The sequence below is a fragment of the Megascapheus bottae genome, chromosome 2 (genome assembly GCF_031878675.1).
Source record: "Megascapheus bottae isolate mThoBot1 chromosome 2, mThoBot2.hap1, whole genome shotgun sequence".
Lineage (NCBI taxonomy): Eukaryota > Metazoa > Chordata > Mammalia > Rodentia > Geomyidae > Megascapheus > Megascapheus bottae.
Window position 1 is genome coordinate 79,004,905 of NC_143510.1, and position 19,609 is coordinate 79,024,513.

General features: G+C 35.1%; 1 protein-coding gene across 1 annotated transcript in view; it reads left to right on the forward strand.

Annotated features, from left to right (window-relative positions):
* Positions 1-18,963, forward strand: part of Nedd1 (NEDD1 gamma-tubulin ring complex targeting factor) — a 39,674-nt gene extending 20,711 nt beyond the window's left edge. Inside the window, exons 6-15 of the mRNA XM_090328448.1 lie at positions 109-338; positions 3,115-3,316; positions 3,683-3,875; positions 7,038-7,166; positions 10,299-10,346; positions 11,881-12,083; positions 12,226-12,382; positions 14,015-14,171; positions 16,936-17,002; positions 17,438-18,963. Of these exons, the coding sequence (XP_090184574.1) occupies positions 109-338; positions 3,115-3,316; positions 3,683-3,875; positions 7,038-7,166; positions 10,299-10,346; positions 11,881-12,083; positions 12,226-12,382; positions 14,015-14,171; positions 16,936-17,002; positions 17,438-17,542 (1,491 nt within the window). The 3' untranslated portion in view covers positions 17,543-18,963. The remainder of the gene's footprint in view (positions 1-108; positions 339-3,114; positions 3,317-3,682; positions 3,876-7,037; positions 7,167-10,298; positions 10,347-11,880; positions 12,084-12,225; positions 12,383-14,014; positions 14,172-16,935; positions 17,003-17,437) is intronic.
* Positions 18,964-19,609: the final 646 nt, after the last annotated feature.

Consider the following 19,609-nt stretch of genomic DNA (forward strand, 5'->3'; position numbering starts at 1 on the left):
ATGAGAATTTCTAAATCCCATGTACAGTTGATGTGCTTTTTATAATTTATATAAAGTATCTTTGTGAATGCTTACAATTTTATATAATTTATTATTTTATTTTTATAGTCGGTTCGGCACCTGAAGTACTCCTTGTTTAAGAAATCATTACTGGGTAGTGTTTCAGATAATGGAATAGTAACTCTCTGGGATGTGAATAGTCAGAGTTCACATCATAACTTCGATAGCACACATAAAGCTCCAGCTTCTGGCATCTGTTTCTCTCCTGTCAATGAATTGCTGTTTGTAACCATAGGCTTGGATAAAAGGATCATCCTGTATGACACCTCAAGTAAGAAGTAAGTGTGACATGCCTGTTCCTCAATTTAGTAACAAGTAGTTATCCCATTGACAGACTATTTGTGGCTCATATAGGTTCAGATTAATGCCTAAGAGCTAGGATCTATATACTTCTTTTTTTTCTATTGGAGATTATTTCTGTCATCCATCATTTTATTACAAATATAGGATTATATGTCATGTGTCATAGTTTTAGCCTGATTCTTTTGACTCAACAATAGATCAAGAACATAAATTTGAGTTGTTTATCAGTTCATAAGCTCTGTAATAGAATAATTCGTTTTATAAATTCAAATTATGCTGATTATCAGCTATGTAATTTTAAGCAAATGAGGTTTGGTTTTCTTATCTATAAAATGGGACAATAAATCTCTTGTTTATCTTTGTGATTGTTTCTTAATGTACTGTGCAGTTCTTTCTTTTTTTTTCCCCCCTTATGGTTAATCTCATGTGGTTACTCTATCTGACTTTATTACCTGGTATAATGTATATACACTTATTTATTTGAAATAGAGAAGGAAAGGGAGGAAAGCAAGATGATTGGGAGGGGGTAAGGGGAGGGAAAGAGGGACAAAAACATGAGAAGAGCTATCGCTATCAATGTTGGAGAAGTAATACACCCACTACCTGATGAATATAACTATAATCCCTCTATACATTACCCTGACAATAAGATTAAAAAAATCAAAATAAATAAAATAAAATGGGACAATAGTAACTGCATAGTTTTGTTTTAAATAAAGGTCTACATGTAGAAACCTTTAAAAATGGTGGCTAGCATATAGTTACTACTTCAACATTAGTATCATTATTTTTCATGCCCCATGTATTTAACATGTATAGGATGTATTTAACATTGTATACTATTCTCATTATTTAACTCATAATTTTTCTCTATACTTCTTGTATCTAGTAAAAAGAAAGTTTGTTTCTTCTTATTGTCCTGCAGAAAAATGTGGTTGGGGCATGAGCATTAAGAATTTTGCAACTTGATAGTTTGAGAGTGGCATCTTGATTTCACATCCTTATTTTATTTTATTATCTGTCTATCTCTATCTATCTATCTATCTATCTATCTATCTATCTATCTATCTATCTTATCTATCTATCTATCTATCTTATCTATCTATATCTATATCTATGGAGTGTGTGTGTGTGTGTGTGTGTGTGTGTGTGTGTGTACATGTACATGTGTGTATGTGCATGCACCTATGTGAGCACCTGTATTAGGGCTTGAACTCAGGGCCTTGTATTCTTACTTGACCCTTTTTTTTAGCTAAAGATTAATACTCTACTACTTGAACCATACTTTCATTTTGAGCTTTTTTAGTGGTTAATTGGAGATAAGAGTCTCATAGACATTTTTTTTTGTGGGTCATGGGGCTTGATGTCAGCCTGGGCGCTGTCCCAGAGCTCTTCAGCTCGAGGCTACTACCCTATCCTTGAGCCAAGTCTCATTTCCTGTTTTCTTGAGATTAATCGGAGATAAGAGTCTCAGGTCCTTCTGTGCCTGGGCTGGCTTTGAACTTTGACCCTCAGATCTCTGCCTCCTGAGTAGCTAGGATTACAGGCATGAGCTGGGTCTCATGGACATTTCTGCTGAGGCTAGTTTCAAACCACATCCTCAAGTTTCTGCATCCTCAGTAGCTAGCATTGCAAGTGTGAGCCACCAGTACCAAGCTCACATGCTTTTCGTGTGTGTGTGTGTGTGTGTGTGTGTGTGTGTGACATTCTTTAGTGTTTATTTTCTTTTTCAAAGTATAACTGTGTTTTTAAACATGCTTTAAATATTATTTTAATTGGTTTTAAAATTATTTTCTACAGCAAAATTCTAGACTTAATATATTTGGGCTGGGAAATTATTTGTTATGGAACCTACCCTGAGATTGTAGTATATTTAGCAGCATTCATGGACATTGTTCACTCAATCCCATTGGCATTCCCCGAGTTGTGATAGCCTATACTGTTTCCAGACATGCCAGATATCTCCTAGGAGCAAAATTATTTCAAGGAAGGTGCTTGATCTTTTACACATTTACCTCCTTCTTTAGCAAGACAGAGTTGTCTTGAAGGTACATAATAGTATGTAAAGCTCACATAGAATGTCAGTGCTGTCAGGGCTGGATCCCAGTGTCATAAGCCTTGTTATGATGGTAGAGTTTTAGATATTTACTCTTTTCTTTTGAATTAATTTACTGGGTGCACCAATAGTCAGTAAGCCATTGTTCTCTTATACCAGATACACCAGCAAAGAGCTCAGCTTCAGCAGATCAGTGTCCTTGTGAATTAGTTTCCTGAGGATCAAGCCATGTGGACTGTGTGCCCTGTAGCTTTTTGGTGAAGAGATGCACAACTATGAGCAGAGTAACAGCTGCTCCCCTGTGAAAGGTCATAGTCCTCTTGAGACCTAAGTGAGTCACTAAGTGGAAAGTAGATGCACAGAACCTCCTCTGTCCCGATGCTAGAGCCTGTTTGTGGAGTAACACCAGAAACTGTACTGCATACCCTGTCAAATTAATCATCACTCAAAGAAGTAGATGTTTTTAGTGGTAATGAAATAGAACAGAAATGAAAACAAAGAAAAGACAGTGTTCAACAGTTCCTTACCTGTCATTGTATTACAAATAATCCTCTGGCAAACTCTGAATTCGTTAATATTTGGGATATATATGCTGTTTACCTACTTGTCAGAAACTTGTTTGGTAAACATGTCTTATAAGTGATATCACTACATAGATGAACATACCTGCATATATTTTGTTCCTTCCTCCAAAGGCTAGTGAAAACTTTGGTGGCTGAGGCTCCTCTCACTGCGGTGGATTTCATGCCTGATGGAGCCACTTTGGCTATTGGATCTTCCCGTGGGAAAATATATCAGTATGATTTAAGGATGCTGAAATCCCCAGTGAAAACCATCAATGCTCACAAGACATCTGTGCAGTGTATAGCATTTCAGTACTCCACTGCTCTTACTAAGGTGAGAAAGATTCTTTTCAGCATTGTTGATTTTTGCTAAAAATCTAGTTTAGAATGTGAAAATTATATGTTGTCAATTTAAAAAGTGCTGTATTCATAATCATTCTTATAGCATTTTAACTAATCTTAGTAAAAAGGCATCTAATATGTAGTTTAAATTTTTTGTAGTTAATTCTTTTATATATATATATATATATATAAACTATAACTATTTTACAAGGTATTTCTGGTTCAGAGTAATACTCAGATCCACCAACAAGCATACTATTTATAAGGGGATAAAAGCTACCAGTCTACATCCATAAAATATTAATGTATAGTATGAAACATTAGTAACCTGAGCTTTAAATATTCCATTCCATTTCAGTCCAGTTCAAATAAAAGTGGTTCAAATAAGGCCACAGCAGTGAACAAGCGAACCATCAATGTGAGCACTGGCGGAGGAGTTCAGAACTCGGGAATTGTCAGAGAGGCAGCCACTGCATCTGTTGCCACAGTTGCACCACAGCCTGTGGCATCAGCTGTGGGGAAAGGAACAGGTGCTGTTCAGAACAAAGCAGGTAACATTGCTGATAGATGTGGGATTCGAAGGTGCTCTCTCCCCAGATAAGTAGCACTTTCCTCAAGAAACTAGAGCTGTGATTCATTTGGTATTTATTAGGTATTGCCGAACCAAGGGGCTTTTATCTTTTGCTATACATTTTTGAAAAGATCAGGGAAGGTAGTGTACTTACTCTATACTGCTATAATTATGTTGTGAGAAATAGTGATTATCTTGAAAATGGAATGATGCTGGCTCAGAAATAATCTCTGTTGAGAAACCTTTTTGGAAAGAAAAGGAAGTCAGGTGATAAAGTGGCTATTTTTACGTACTGGCTATTTTACGTATTTTTTAGTGTCTGGTATATATTAGTTTATTAAATGAAAATGATTTCTGATAATCATTGATGAAACAATTCTGAAGCAGAAGTGTATGTTGTTTGTGAAGGTGTTGTTAATGATAGGCCTTTAGAAAAAATCACATTCTACAAATTGGTGAAAACATTTTTTTGACTTAAGAAGTTATGTTGTTCTTTAACTTGTTACAGGTATTCTTTAAAGTCTACATGGTATACCAGTGTGCTTTTAAACCTTGTGCTCTATGGAACTGTATATCTACATGTCTTTTCTTTTTTCTTTTTTTCTTTGCCGGTCCAGGGGCTTGAACTCAGGGTGTGAGCACTGTCCTTGGGCATTCTTAAGGCTAGAGCTCTATCCTTTGAGCCACAGCAACCACTTCTGGCTTTTTCTATGTATGTAGTACCAAGGAATCAAACCTGGGTCTTCATGTATGCACTTTACCACTAGGCTAAACTCCCAGCCCATGTCTTTTCTTTTTTTAGGACAAGTACTTAGGCAGAAATATTTTTTTTTCTCTTCTCAGTATGAACTCACTATTTCAAAGTAGCATGAAAAAAACTAATAATCTTAAATAATACAATAAACTTTTAACAACAAAGTAAGCTGTATATAATGCATCTATTCACTGTCTATTTCCTAGGAATATTTTTTATTATCCTTACAGAAAGCCAGCTCAGAGCTCATAGCCAGGTCTCTATTTGAGAACTTTTATAGAAACATCATTGCTGTTTACTTTTAAAAGTCTATTTTGAAAGAAAACTTTGACTAATATCTGCTAATTGTCAATAACTATACTATCGAAATTTCTGAAAGTTCTTTTATAACTTTTATAATTTGTTATTTAAAGAATGAGTTCATAATGTTCTATCACTAAAGTATTTCTGTAAGCTCTAAAATATTACTGTTACTCAGTTTTAAGAAGGTGTCATGTTAAAGATGATGACAAAATTAGGAAATGAAAGACTTGGGTTTGCTGGCTCACTGATCAGTAACTCTTGTCAGATTACCCAAATTTCTGGCAAAAGATGTTTCCTTTGGTCTAGAGACTAAGTCTGTGATTTATTTTATTTTAGAATAATTGTTTTAAGAATAGCCCAAAGGACTCCTGAGCTTTTATCCTTCAGTAAATTCACTACTGTGTAAGTTTTGCTACATATACTTGCTTATTCTTGGATTTTCTTAAAGGGATATAGACAAGTTTTGGGCCGGGAGTTTAGCCTAGTGGTAGAATGTATGTTTGCCCAGCATGCATGAAGATCGGGTTTGATTCCTTGGTACCATATACATAGAAAAAAGCTGGAAGTGGTACTGTGGCTCAAGTGGTAGAGCTCTACCCTTGAGAAAGCCCAAGGACAGTGTGCAGGCCCTGAGTTCAAGGCCAGGGACTGGTGGAAAAAGAAAAGGGATATACACAAATTTTTCCCTTGGAAACATTGAGATAAGTTATACTCAAATCTCAGGTCTGTTACTTCTTACCAATTGTGGGTAGTTTTCTTATCCTACCCCAGTGTTGTTTTTGTTTCTATACATGAAGATTATATTTAACTAGTGGTATTTTTGTGAAAATCAGAGAAATTATTTCACAAGTTTCTGACACACGCAGGCTTGTGGTGAATTATGGCATAAAAGTTTATTTGAATCATTATCACAATCATCATTATAACTGTTACTATTTTACATGTTTTAAGCCAATCTAAAGTTTTAAAAGAACCTCTGGACTTTTTGTTCATTTTCAGTACAGCTATTTGAACAGGCTTTCACATTATTTTTCAGTGGGACCACACTTCCATTTTGTAACATTCTAAAGATTCCAGTCATGCACTCAAATTTTTTCTCCTTTTTCTTTATAACCTCTTAACTCTTGGTCTATAAAGCTTTGTAGTGATTGTGGTACAAGTGATTTTGTTATATTTTAACTTTCTAGCAGCTGTTTTACTTAATAAAATAGTTGATTTCATTAGCCAGGCCTGGACATTTTTCAAATTATAATAATCTGTTCTTGTCATCTCAGATCTTTCAGTTTTGATTTGAGACTGAAATGTCAAATAAAACACTTTTTGAAATTAGTACAGAAATATGCTATGTTGTAGAAGCTAGACTTTCGTCTAAGTGCCAGAAACAAAGCAAGTAGCTACTGAGCTTGCAGTTTTTCATACCAAGTCCCTGCTTTAAGCCCTACCATGTATACTACTAGAGCAAATAAAACTACTGCCCCTATCTTTAGTGTTACCTGTTGCTAGACTATGAGTTTGATATCTTTGTTTTTGTATTCCCAGTAATCTATAAAGGTTAGTAAAGTCATTGGAGCTGATAATGCTGAATCTAATATTAAGCTCCTATGGTTAGGGGGAAATAAAAACAAAACAAAACAGAAAAGGGACTAAGGACCCATTCTGTGCATACTGAAGGACTAATGTTAATTGAATCCTGTTGTAATGTTCAGCATCACATTATTTCTAGCACACTTGTAAAAAATCACTCATGGAAGATCATAAGAATTAGAAATGAAAGTATATTATACGTAATCAGTGTATATTCAGTGCTTCAGAGGGAAGTAAATATATTTTAAATTATTCTAGAAATTTCCTATCAAAGTGACTAAAAAGGTATTGCTATATGAATTAATATACTGTTTGCTTTTGAGAAAGCTTCATCTCTGAGAGTGGTGGTTAGCTTAACAACTGGCTTATTCTGCTTTCTTTCCTGATGCTTTGTAGTGAAGATAATTCATTATTATGAACAATGCATTGATTTTTACAACTTCTGATAATCAAGCTTATTTAGATATACTAACACTGATTTTTATGTCTAATTCTTGTAAGGTTTGTCACGAAGCATAAATACTGATATTTTATCTAAGGAAACAGATGGTGGAAAAAGTCAGGATTTCTCCAGCTTTGACGATACTGGCAAGAGTAGTTTAGGTGACATGTTTTCGCCCATCAGAGATGGTAAGTATGTTCAGATCAGCGGATGATGCTTGCTTAGAACCTAAACGGTGTGAATAATGGCTTCAGACTAGCTCTGAACATTGCAGTTTATTTTCTCATCTCCTAGATAATATCTTTTTCCTTTATCCTAGTATTTCAAATAATTCCAAAATATGCTGTTAAATTTTAATGGCAAATAACTTTAAAGGTAGTATTTTAGTTTCCATGAAAATTTTCATTTTTTTGGCCAGGTACAGTGGCTCATGCCTGTAATTCTAGCTACTCAGGAGTCTGAGATCTGAGGGTCATGGTTCAAAGCCAGCCCAGGAACACAGACTTTTATCTCCAATTAACCACTAGAAAACTGGAAGTGAAGCTGAGGCTCAAGAGGTATAGCGGTAGCCTTGAGATGAAGAGCTCAAGGACAGCCCAGGCCCAGAGTCCAAGCCCTATGACTGACCCCCCCAAAAAATTCATTTTGGGGGGGCAGAATTCATACTCATGGCCTCTTGCAGTAGCCTAGACTAGTATACCCCTGAGTTATGCCAGTAACTCTCCATTATAAGCATTTCCTTTTTTTTTTTTTTTTTTTTTTTTGCCAATCCTGGGCTTGAGCTCAGGGCCTGAGCACTGTCCTTGGACTTTCTCAAGGCTAGAGCTCTACCACTTGAGCCTGAGCATGACTTCTGGCTTTTTTCTATGCATGTGGTATCATGGAATTGAACCCGGGTCTTCGTGCATGCTAGCCAAGCAAGCTACCACTAGGCCATACTCCCGGGCCCTATAAGCATTTCTTAAAAGGAAGTATTATTTTCATTGGCAATATATTTGTCTACTTCAAAATTTACCTTCCTAAAATCTTAAAATTTTTTGCTATGCAAAAAGTACCTTGCCAGTTAAAAACATTAAGATTACTGGTATATATGAAATACATAGGTGATAAATTGTCCCATCTTTTAGGCTGAGCATGAAAGTATTAGATATCTGTACTGTAGCACACACGTGTCTGTAACACACGCACAAAAACACACCTATGTACAATATATCCGAAATACCAGCCTGTAGATGTTGCTATTAGTAAAAAGTCTTTATCAACTTCCAGTGTAGATATAGTTTGTGAACTAGGACATTGTTTAACTGTGCTCTTTTTGGTCCTAATGTTTATACCATTTTCTTAATTGTCAGTGGTTTGAATAAATATCTAGAGGGTAATATAGTGGAGTTAAATTATTCATACTTCTTGACCTGATAATTTCATTTCTACAAATTTACCTCAGAAAATATTCAGAGAAGCTCATAGAGGTTTGTGTGTTTGCTGTTTTATTTATAGCAGTGAAAAGATAGATTCTAAATGTCAAACGGCAGAATTTTACTCATGATCTTAAGATTTCATTAAATAGTCTTTCCACCTTTTTTTTTTTTGGCCAGTCTTGGGGCTTGAACTCAGTGTTTAGATGCTGCCTCAACTCCACTTCTGGTCCTCCCCAAATTTCCTACATCTCATAATAGAGGGAATAAATTAATAAATGATGTTTCAGACATACTGAGTGTCTTCTGTCTTATCCGGAAAAACTTATACGTTAGAGCCAGTCTTCCCATTTAAGGAAAGAGGAAAAATTCTGTTCTTTTCTCTGAGATAAAGAGAAGTTAAACTCAATAGCTAAAAAGATAGGAAGAATGTGGTAAAGAAAGAAAAGGTAGTATGGTAGCTGGAGCAGATGCCGTATCTCACACCTGTAATCCTAACTACTCAGGAGGCTGAGATCTGAGGATCTCAGTTCAAAGCTACCTGGGACACTACAAAGCCAAGAGACTCTTTTCTCCAATTAATCACTAGAAAACAGGAAGTGGGGCTGTGGCTCAAGGGTAGGATGGTAGCCTGGAGCTGAAGAGCTCAGGGGCAGCATCCAGGCCCAGAGTACAAGCTCCATGACCACTCCCCCTGCCAAAAAAAAAAAAAAGTATGTGGGGCTAGCACTGAATTGGGAGGCCTAGTTTGTGAGATCAATCCCCAAGCAACTCTTGCATTAAAGAAATATATGAGGGGCTTTTTGCAAGTGCTAGGCATTTATAAAGGAAGCCTAAATCATCTTATTGTTTTTGTTGTTTTGCTTTTCCTGAGGCTTATACTTAGGGCTTGCAAACTGTTCCCTAGCTCTCTACCACTTGAGCCACAGCTCCACTTCTTGCCTTTTTTTTTGATGGTTAATTGAAGTCTTATGGACTTCCTGCTCAATCTAGCTTTGAACAATGATCCATGAGATTCAGCTTAGGATTACAGGCATGAGCCAGTGGTGCCAGACCTAATGTTGTTTTGGTTTTTAAGCATTTTACATGAGTTTCATCATAACATTTTCATATACATATACTTTAGTCATAATACATTTCCTAATTTTTAAGAGAAATGAATACCTACTGTTGGTTTTTCAAGTGTGATTAATTAGAATTTAAAGCCTGCCATCTTTCTTGAGGTTTTCCTGTTAATAGTAAGAAAAACTAGATAGTAAATATAATGCTAATTGTTTTTTTATATATATATATATTTTTAAATAGATTTTATTTTTATTTTCTGGGCCTTGAACTCAGGGCCTGCGCACTGTCCTTGGGCTTTCTCAAGGCTAGAGCTCTACCACTTGAGCCACAGCACCATTTCTGGCTTTTTTCTATGTATGTGGTACCAAGGAATCAAATCTGGGTCTTTATGCATGCTCGGCAAGCACTCTACCACTAGGCCAGACTCCCGGCCCAAATGCTAATTGTTATTGTCAAGAAATTTGTCTTTTAATGTCAAGGATGAGATTTTTAAGGTACTTGTACCTCAATTTGTTCTTTTAAATAAAAACATTAAGAGGAAAGGAATGACTTCAAAAATATGTGCAGATAATTTTGCTAATAAGATAATCATGCTTATTGGCCATTATCTGATGAATTTATTGTTGTACATGAAACATTGAAAGGGATGTTTAGATCAGTACTAGCTGTAACTTTTGAACACACACACAAATACATATATACATGTATATGTATATGATATATATATATATATATATATATATATATATATAAAGATTTTGAGTCTTTGAGATCTTAAGCTTTAAGCCTAAGTTGCTAAGGTTTATTTTTCACTTTAAACTTCATCTTACTTTATTGTAGATGCTGTAGTCAACAAGGGAAGTGATGAGTCTGTAAGCAAAGGAGATGGTAAGAAATACTAGAAAGTACTTTCATGAAATTGTAATACCATATTACCTATTACTGTGCAATAGGTTACACTAAAACTGTGAGGCTGAAAAGAACAATATATTATCTCATTATTTATGTGGGTTAAGAGTCCGAGCATGACTTGGCTTGAGATTGCTTGGATGCTTCAATCAAGATATTGGCCAGACCTCCTGTTATTTCAATGCTCAACTAGGCAAGAATTTGGTTCCAAGCTCATTTTTCTGGATTTTGGCTGGAAATATCAGTTCCTTGCCAATGGAACATCTCCACAGGGAAGCTGACAACAGAGCAGCCATTTTCCTCAGCAGATAAGTGAGAGAGAAGGGAGGGTAACCCAGTCTTGGATGAGACATCATACCACTTCTTTCATGTTTTCTTTTAGAAATAAATCTGCAAGTTTAGCCCATATTCAAAGGGAGGGGAATGCACAGAGTACTGATGTCAAATTCTCAAGATCACTAGAACTCAACTTAGCCACCTACCGCAACATATGCTTTTCTATTGGTATATATAGGTATCAAAAACCAATAGTGACTACACTTAATATGCTTTGTATTTTTTTTATTTTTATTTTATTTATTTTTTTTGTTGGTTGTGGGACTTGAACTCTGGGTATGGGTGCTGTCTCTGAGCTCTTTGGCTCAAGGCTACCATTATCCTACCACTTGAGCCACAGCACCACTTCCTGTTTTCTGGGGATAATTGGAGATAATAGCCTCACAGACTTTTGTGCCCAGGCTGGCTTTTAATCTTAATCCTCAGATCTCAGCGTCTTAAGTAGCTAGGATTACAGCTATGAGCCACTGGAGCCCAGCTGTATTTTATAATTTTAAAAGTATTTTTAAATACTATATCTATGTCTGTGTCTGTCTGTCTATCTATCTATCTATCTATCTATCTATCTATCTATCTATCTATCTATCTATGTTGTCCTGAGCTTGAGCTCAGGGCCTGAGCACTGTTCTTGGACTATATCTATGTCTGTGTCTGTCTGTCTGTCTGTCTGTCTATCTATCTATCTATCTATCTATCTATCTATCTATCTATCTATCTATCTATCTATCTATCTATGTTGTCCTGAGCTTGAGCTCAGGGCCTGAGCACTGTTCTTGGACTTTCTCAAGGCTAGAGCTCTACCACTTGAGCCTCAGCACCACTTCTGGCTTTTTTCTATACCTGTGGTACTGAGGAATTGAACCCGGGTCTTCGTGCATGCTAGGCAATCACTCTACCACTAGGCCAAATTCCCAGCCCCTAAATGCAATATTTATAAGTCTCACAACTCTAGGAAATTATATCATTCACGTTTTACAGATCAGAAAATAGAGTTTTTAACTTTTAAAAGATGTGCTCAAAATATATATAAAGTTCAGGGTATCTCTAAGAAATAAACTATTCTTCCGAATTCAAATCCTGTCTTTTTGCCAAATTAATCTTCCTATTATAAGTGCTTACAAGTAAGTATGCACAATTGAGAAATATTACATGTAAATGCATTTTTTTCTCCTTTCAGGACTTGACTTTCTACCACAATTGAATTCAGTGTTTCCTCCAAGAAAAACTCCAGTAACTTCAGGCACTTTAGCATTGCACTCTAGCCCTCTTAATGTTTTTATGGGATCACCAGGGAAAGAAGAAAATGAAAACCACGATCTGACAGCTGAGTCTAAGAAGACGTATCTGGGGAAACCAGAACCTAAGGACTCCTTCAAGCAGGTATCTATCTGAAAACAATACTGAACTTAACCCTGAGTTAATTATTAATGGTTCTGGGTGGAAAAAGTAAAGTAGACAAAAATTTAATGGGCTGTATAGGTAAAACAAAGTATATATTGAAATAATTGTTTTAAATCTAAAGTTTACCAGATTGATCTCCTCTGGTACTGAACCTGGAAATCTAAATACCTCTCTGTCAGCTAACCAAACAAGAAACCTTGAGAAATTTGAAAAGCCAGAGAAAGATATTGAGCCCCAATTAATATATGAGCCCCCAGTCAATGGATCCTCAACTCCGGGTAAGTACATAAAATTTGCTGATGGTTAAATGAAATAAGCCAGATCCAGAGAAAGAGGCTGCATGATGTCCCTCATCTGAGGTAGCTAGAATGAGCCTATAAATCAGCAAGTAAACACTCTGGGTGGTAAGTAAGGGTTATAAACAAATTAACTGAAGTGCAATAGACTCTGTGGAGAGGGCAAATAGCATAGGACTTTAAAAAGACTAAAAAAGCCCAACAAAATAAGTACCAGGAAATGAGCACTTGTGTGTGTGGGGGGGGGAGTTGGGGGGGAAGAGGTGGGAACCAGGGGGAAGGGGTAGAAGAATGACACAGATCAAGATGCATGGTATACATAAACTGTGTTGGTAAATAGCAAAAAATTCATTATGTAACCTAGAATTGAAATAAGTAAGCGAAGGAATGGGTTGAGAATGCTGAAAGAGGTGATGTTGATCAAGATGCATTGTTTCAGTGAATGTAGCACCCCGGTACAAATGTATATTATATATATACATATATATATGTGTGTGTATATATATATATGTATATTATTTATTTATTTATTTATTTTTGCTAGTCCTGGGCTTGAGCTCAGGGCCTGAGCACTATCCTTGGGCTTTCTCAAGGCTAGAACTGTACAACTTGAGCCACAGCACTACTATGTGTTGGTACCCAGGAATCGAACCCAGGTCATTATGTATGCTAGGCAAGCATTCTACCACTGGGCCAAAGTCCTGGCCCCAGTAGACATATTTTTAAAACAATTCAAAACCATTCCTGCTGTTAATTAGTTGAAAAATCTCTAGTTAAGTAGCTTCAAGGCTGGAGTGATGGTAGACTAAAAACTATTCAAGTTGCTAGTTTATAGATACTTTTCTAGTATATGTATATTTTTAATGAGTACAATGGAATGCAAGCTCATAAACATTAATTTAACCCTACCTCTTTTGGTCCAACAATATAAATTTTAGTTCAGTCATATATATCATGTTTTTATTTAATAAAATATAGATAGAATTATAACCAACATTTTAAAAAGGATTGGTTAATTACTTGAAATTGTAAATCTTTTTCTTTTCCTTCTTCATATTAAAGTCTTTAACTGGTAAAATTTATCCCGCATTCATGAATCTCAATTGCATTTAAAGGTAAGAAGGTATCTAAGGAGCTCTTCATATAGAAATAATTCTGTTATGCAAATACCTGTATTTTTCTTTATAAGGTTTTTGTACATATATATATATATATATTACATTAGTGTAAGCACTAGAGCTTTGCCTAAAGCATTACTTTACTCCTCTGTTCTTTCTGTTGGTTTTTAATAGTCTTGTTTATCTGGTTTGTGGTATAGCTTGTCACATTCATCTTTTAGAAGAGAACTGGTTCAGAGATGCTGAAGATGAATCCCCTTGTCACATGTTATTACATTAGGCAGTTGGCAGTTTAGATAGATAGATAAATGACTACTAGAAATAATGTCATAGAAAGTTTCTAAAATTTGTATTCCAGACAGAAGATTTTTCGAAATGTCACAGAGATACTGTTCTTTGCTAGTTTTTCAAGTGTTCTCATAGAATCTTATTTTGAAATGTTTGATGTGTCTTAGTTCAAATTGACTACTAATATTTTCTCTGTTCTTTATTTTAGACCCAAAGATAGCATCCTCCGTCACTGCTGGAGTTGCCAGTTCACTCTCAGAAAAAATAGTAGATACCATTGGAAACAACTGGTCAAATGCACCACTGACGTCTGTACAAATCCGTTTTATTCAGAACATGATACAAGAAACCTTGGATGACTTTAGGTAGTAATGGAAAAATTGCTATTTATCTAGATTTTATTTTCTTTCTCTCTCTTTTTTTCTTTCCAATCCTGGGGCTTGATCTCAGGGCCTGAACACTGTCCTTGGGCTTTCTCAAGGCTAGAGCTCTACCACTTGAGCCACAGCCCCATTTTTGGCTTTTTTTCTACGTATGTGGTACCGAGAAATCCAACCCAAGTCTTCGTGCATGTGAGTCAAGTACTCTACCACTAGGCCAAACTCCCGGCCCTCTTTCTCATTTTTTGGTTGGTCATGGAGCTTGAACTCTGGGCTTGGTACTGCCCCTGAGTTCTTTAGCTCAAGGCTAGCACTCTGCCACTTGAGCCACAGCACCACTTCTGTTTTCCTGGTGGTTAATTGGAGATAAGAGTCTCATAAATTTTGTGCCACGGTTGGTTTTGAATGTTGATCCTCAGATCTTAGCCTCCTGAGTAGATAGGATTACAGGGGTGAGCCACTGGCATCCGGTTCACTTTTTTTTTTTTTTAGTATAGGTAGGTAGCATCAGTAATTACTACTTGAATTTAGGTTCTAGTGAGAATAAAACCATAAAAAGTCCTGTTGAGATTTGTTGATTTTATTGTAGTATATTTAATGACAATCAACTAGGAAAAGGCACAGTTATCTAAAGCAATTACCAGATAACCTGACAGGGATAAATATGTACAGGCTGCCATTACTGATTTTTTTTTTTTTTTTTTTTTTTTTTTTGCCAGCCCTGGGCTTGAGCTCAGGGCCTGAGCCCTGTCCTTGGACTTTCTCAAGGCTAGCTCTACTGCTTGAGCCTCAGTACCACTTCCCCTTTTTTCTATGTATGTGGTATAGAGGAATCAAACCCGGGTATTCGTGCAAGCACTCTACCACTAGGCCAAACTCCCGGCCCCCATTTCTGATTTTTTAAAATTTTTTAAATGTAGACAGATTTTTGTAAGCTCAATATAACATCTATATAACTTGCAATATTTGTTGATTACCTTTTGAAGTATACTATATACAAAGAGTGATCATCAAAAGTTTGACATAAAGTATCTTATTGGTTATTTATTAGTCTTGTGGATTAGGATTTAGTTGTTTTGTTTTGAAGTAAAATTAAGGTAATGTAACATTGGCACCGAGTATACAAATCGGCCATGGAATCAAATAAGAAAGAAACCTCTGTGTATATAGGAACTTAATGAGTGACAGTGGTAACATTGAAGATCTCTGTACAAAATACGGAATGATCAATGAATTGTGTTGTGGTATCTAATTGTTTATATTGAATGCTTCTGAAAAAGTATTAGTTTTGGGGCTGGGATGTAGCTCAGGGGACAGTGCTTTGCAACGTCCTGGGCTCAATCCCCAGTACTAAAAAAAAAAGACAAAAAGAAAATTGTTTAGTTCCACATAGAATAAAAATGTGACACACTTTAGGCATTTTAAAATAGTATTCATTAATCACAGTATAAAGATTATTATTAGTAGTAATATTAGTATTTTGGTATTTTGGGTCACTTGTGAGGCTTGAACTCTGGGCCTGGGGGCTGTCCCTGAGTTCTTCAGCTCAAGGCTAGCGCTCTACCCCTTGAGTCACAGCATCACTTCCAGTTTTCTGGTGGTTAATTGGAGATGAGTCTCATGAACTTTAGTGCCAACAATGGCTTTGAACTGTGATCCTCAGATTTCAGTGTCTGAGTAACTAGGATTACAGGTGTGAGCCACTGACACCTGGCTAGGAAGGTAATTTTTAAAAAGGGAAATAAGCTATCTATAAAATAGATGTAAATTTTACCTGTAATATTAGAGTTATTAAATGTCAGTAAATTACTAAGAATTCTAATTATGAAACACTACTAGCAAAATTAGTATGTTATCATCAGTAAGGGATTTGTAACGAATGAGATAAAAGACATGAAGGAAAAGTGCTCAACACCATAATTAACCAGAGAATAAAAAAAGTATTGAAATACTATATCACATCAATTAAAAGGGAGCATACTGTAAAAATGAAAAAAAGGTGTGATAATACTACGCTTTAGTGAGGGGAAAGAGCAAGAGAAATGCTCTTGCTTTGGTGGTAAACATATCTGTTCCTACAGCCAGTTTGGAAATATATAGAGGTACATATACAGGCATATGCATCTGGATATATCATAAATGGACACATACATATGTAGTTTAAAGCTGTATAGGTGATTGCAACAACATGATAAGAAAACTTGAAAACAAATCTAGTATCAATAGATAGGAAAGTGGATATACTAATATAACATATGGTTTATGAAACTTAAAACATAGTATTTCTCAGATATAAAGATTGGCATCATTTCTGTGATTATGGGGGGGAAAAGTGACAATGAACTACAGATTATATATTGCGCAAATGTGCTTCTTAAGAAAAATGTTTCTTTGTTAAATAAAATTGAGGAGACTTCTTTCTTGACATTTTTCTTAAGAGTTCCATGATTGGCTGAGTAGATGACTTTGACAAGTTCTAACTGTTCACTAGCTTAATTTTTTTTGTTGGCGAAGTAAAAGTAATAATTGCTCCTAATTGTGAAGATCAAATCAGTTCTTATATTTTAAATTCTATGAAGAAATAGGTAGCATTTAGCAAATGGATGATAGATTCACTAGTATCTTGTTATTGTAATAATTACTGATAGCCAATTATTTGAAACAATAAAAGGTTTGACCAGTTTCTTAAATGAGGGTAGAATTGGTGACATTGTTATAATTGTAACAAGTATTTTATGTTCTTTCTTAGAGAAGCGTGCCATAGGGACATTATGAATTTGCAAGTGGAGATGATTAAACAGTTTCATATGCAGCTGGTAAGTACATGATATTGTGTTCTAAATGAATATACAGTTATGTGCATCTGAGAAAAGAAATCCATTAAAGGGCAATGGATGTGTCTTAGTTGCTATATCTAATGGCTAAGATATATAAAGTATGAAGTTTCAGAAATTTTAATAAGTAAGATAGATTTTAGTTGATCATTTCCTTTTAATCCTGTGGTTGTTAAAGATACTTTTTGCAGTCATGCCTACCTCTCATAAGTAAATGAAAAGCCTCCTAAAAATGTGTTAATATCATCTTCTGGATATTATTAATTTGGCCAGTAATCTTTGTGACTGAGTACAAGAAATATAACTCAAATAGTTAATTAAGCATGAGAAAAGTCATATCAGAAACTATGTAAAACATAGTTTGCCAAATAAATGTGAAAGTCCAGTCATTTAAAAATAATTTCTCTCCTATTATAGAATGAAATGCACTCCTTGTTGGAAAGGTATTCAGTGAATGAAGGTTTAGTGGCTGAAATTGAAAGACTACGAGAAGAAAACAGAAAGCTCCGGGCCCACTATTGAAAATTCAGTGAACACTTTCAAGATTTTGTAATTTGTAAAGTTTCTGGCAACAAAGAACTATGTCAGTATTTTCATAGCCTACAGTTGGAAACTTTTTTTTCAAGTAAAGGGTAATAGAATTATACACCGATCACTATTTCAGCTCTGTCAAAAATATATTTTTATATTAAAATTGTACAACGTATAATCTGCCTAACAGGAAAGTCAACAGGACCTTTATTTTCTGAATGCTTTAGTGCTAAACTTAAGTGCCGTTTTCATAAGAGAATTGTGCATATGAAAAACTTATGTACAATCACATTTTTAAACATATATTTTTGATTGACAAATTGCCTTCTAAATTTTTTTAGGTAGATGACGTTAAAAATTTTTGATATGCTTTCTATTTTTATGGAGAAAGTAATTTAAAATGGCAGTTTTTGCTGGCTAATGAAATCAAGGTTGGTTAGTAGTTGTTTTTTAACTTAATAACATCAAGTATGACTATTATTTATTACTTGTATATGTAATTATTTTTGAAATGTTAAATTGTACATTGTATCTTTTGCACTTATGTTACTATATTGTCCTTCTGATAGTTCTGTTACTAGTTGATATTGTGTTAGCTAACTATCTGAAAAATTTCTAAGGGTTTATAAGGCATAACGAGAGCATATTATATATCTGCTGATTGTCTCATGTACTAATAATAGGCAAAATCATATTATAAAGTTTCAATTACCCTAAGTTGACTTACGATCAATGAAAATTTCATATTAGACACTAAAATATTACAGTACTTTTGTGCTTTTTTCCCAAATAAGAAATATGGATTATTTTGCTCTGTTGTCTATATCATTTTTTTCTCTTCTTCAGGTGCTATGAACAATATATTATTGCCTTGCCTTGAGATTATTTATAGAGGTTCATCATGAAAAGATTTTATACTCTTCATCAATAGTTTGATATATATATACACTTACCTATTGTGATCTGTTCTTTCAGCTGTATATGGTTAGGAGGGCTGTCCATTTGCTTATGTTCTTGTTGACCCTTGCCCAGAGATTTTATTTTCCCCTTTATATAGTTCCACTGTTTATTTTGGCTTCTGGGATGAAAGTATTCACTAAAGATTATAAAACAAAACAAAAGTCCCTAAACAAACTGAAATCTCTAGTCTATCTAACTCACTTTATGATTTTTCAAAGGGATAAAATTTTAAACATACTTCAAAAAATGAAAATCTGAGTCATTTTTCCCAGTATGTCTCAGCACATTTGTATTAACACATATAAAAGTGTTACTGTGATCTTTTCTTGTCTGATTATGAAAGCATTATGACTTGTACCAAGTTTTCTTATATGTCAGCATCACACAGGTTTTTGAAGACAGATTAGTGTTGTCTACATGCTATATTTATATTTTAGTATATTATTTCTCTCTTCTACATGTGTACATACTGTGTATTAAAGAGGTATGATAAATAAAACAATAATAGTAATTTTATTTATATATATGTAACATTTTTTGTCATGGATTTCAAAGTTAAGTATAATAAATATATGTTCAAAAGACAGGAAATCTGCTAGGGGCTGATTGCTCACATCTATAATCCTGGCTATTCAGGAGGCTGAGATCTAAGGGTGCTGGCAGAAAAATCTGTGAGATTCTTATCTCCAATTAACCACCAGAAAAGTGGCGATATGGCTCAAAGTGGAGTGCTTGCCTTGAGTGAAAAAGCTCAGATCCGTAAACGACAAGCAGGAAATCTGAACATTTAACTTTTACCTCTGGCCAAAATGTAGGGAAACAAACACACACACAAAAAAAGAAGAAAACTACAAATTCAAAGTGTAAACTTTAAACCCTAAAGCAACCATACCAATTAAAATATAGGGACTTGTGCCAATTAAAATATAGTGACTTGTACCTGTAATTGTAGGTACTTGGGAAGCCCAGGATGGGAGGATTGTAGTTGAGGCCAGCCTGGGCAGAAAAGAGATCCCTTTTCAACACAGAGTTTGGTGTGGTGTTAGGCACCTGAAATCCTAGCTTCGTGGGAGGCTAAGAATGCACCATATTTCAGGC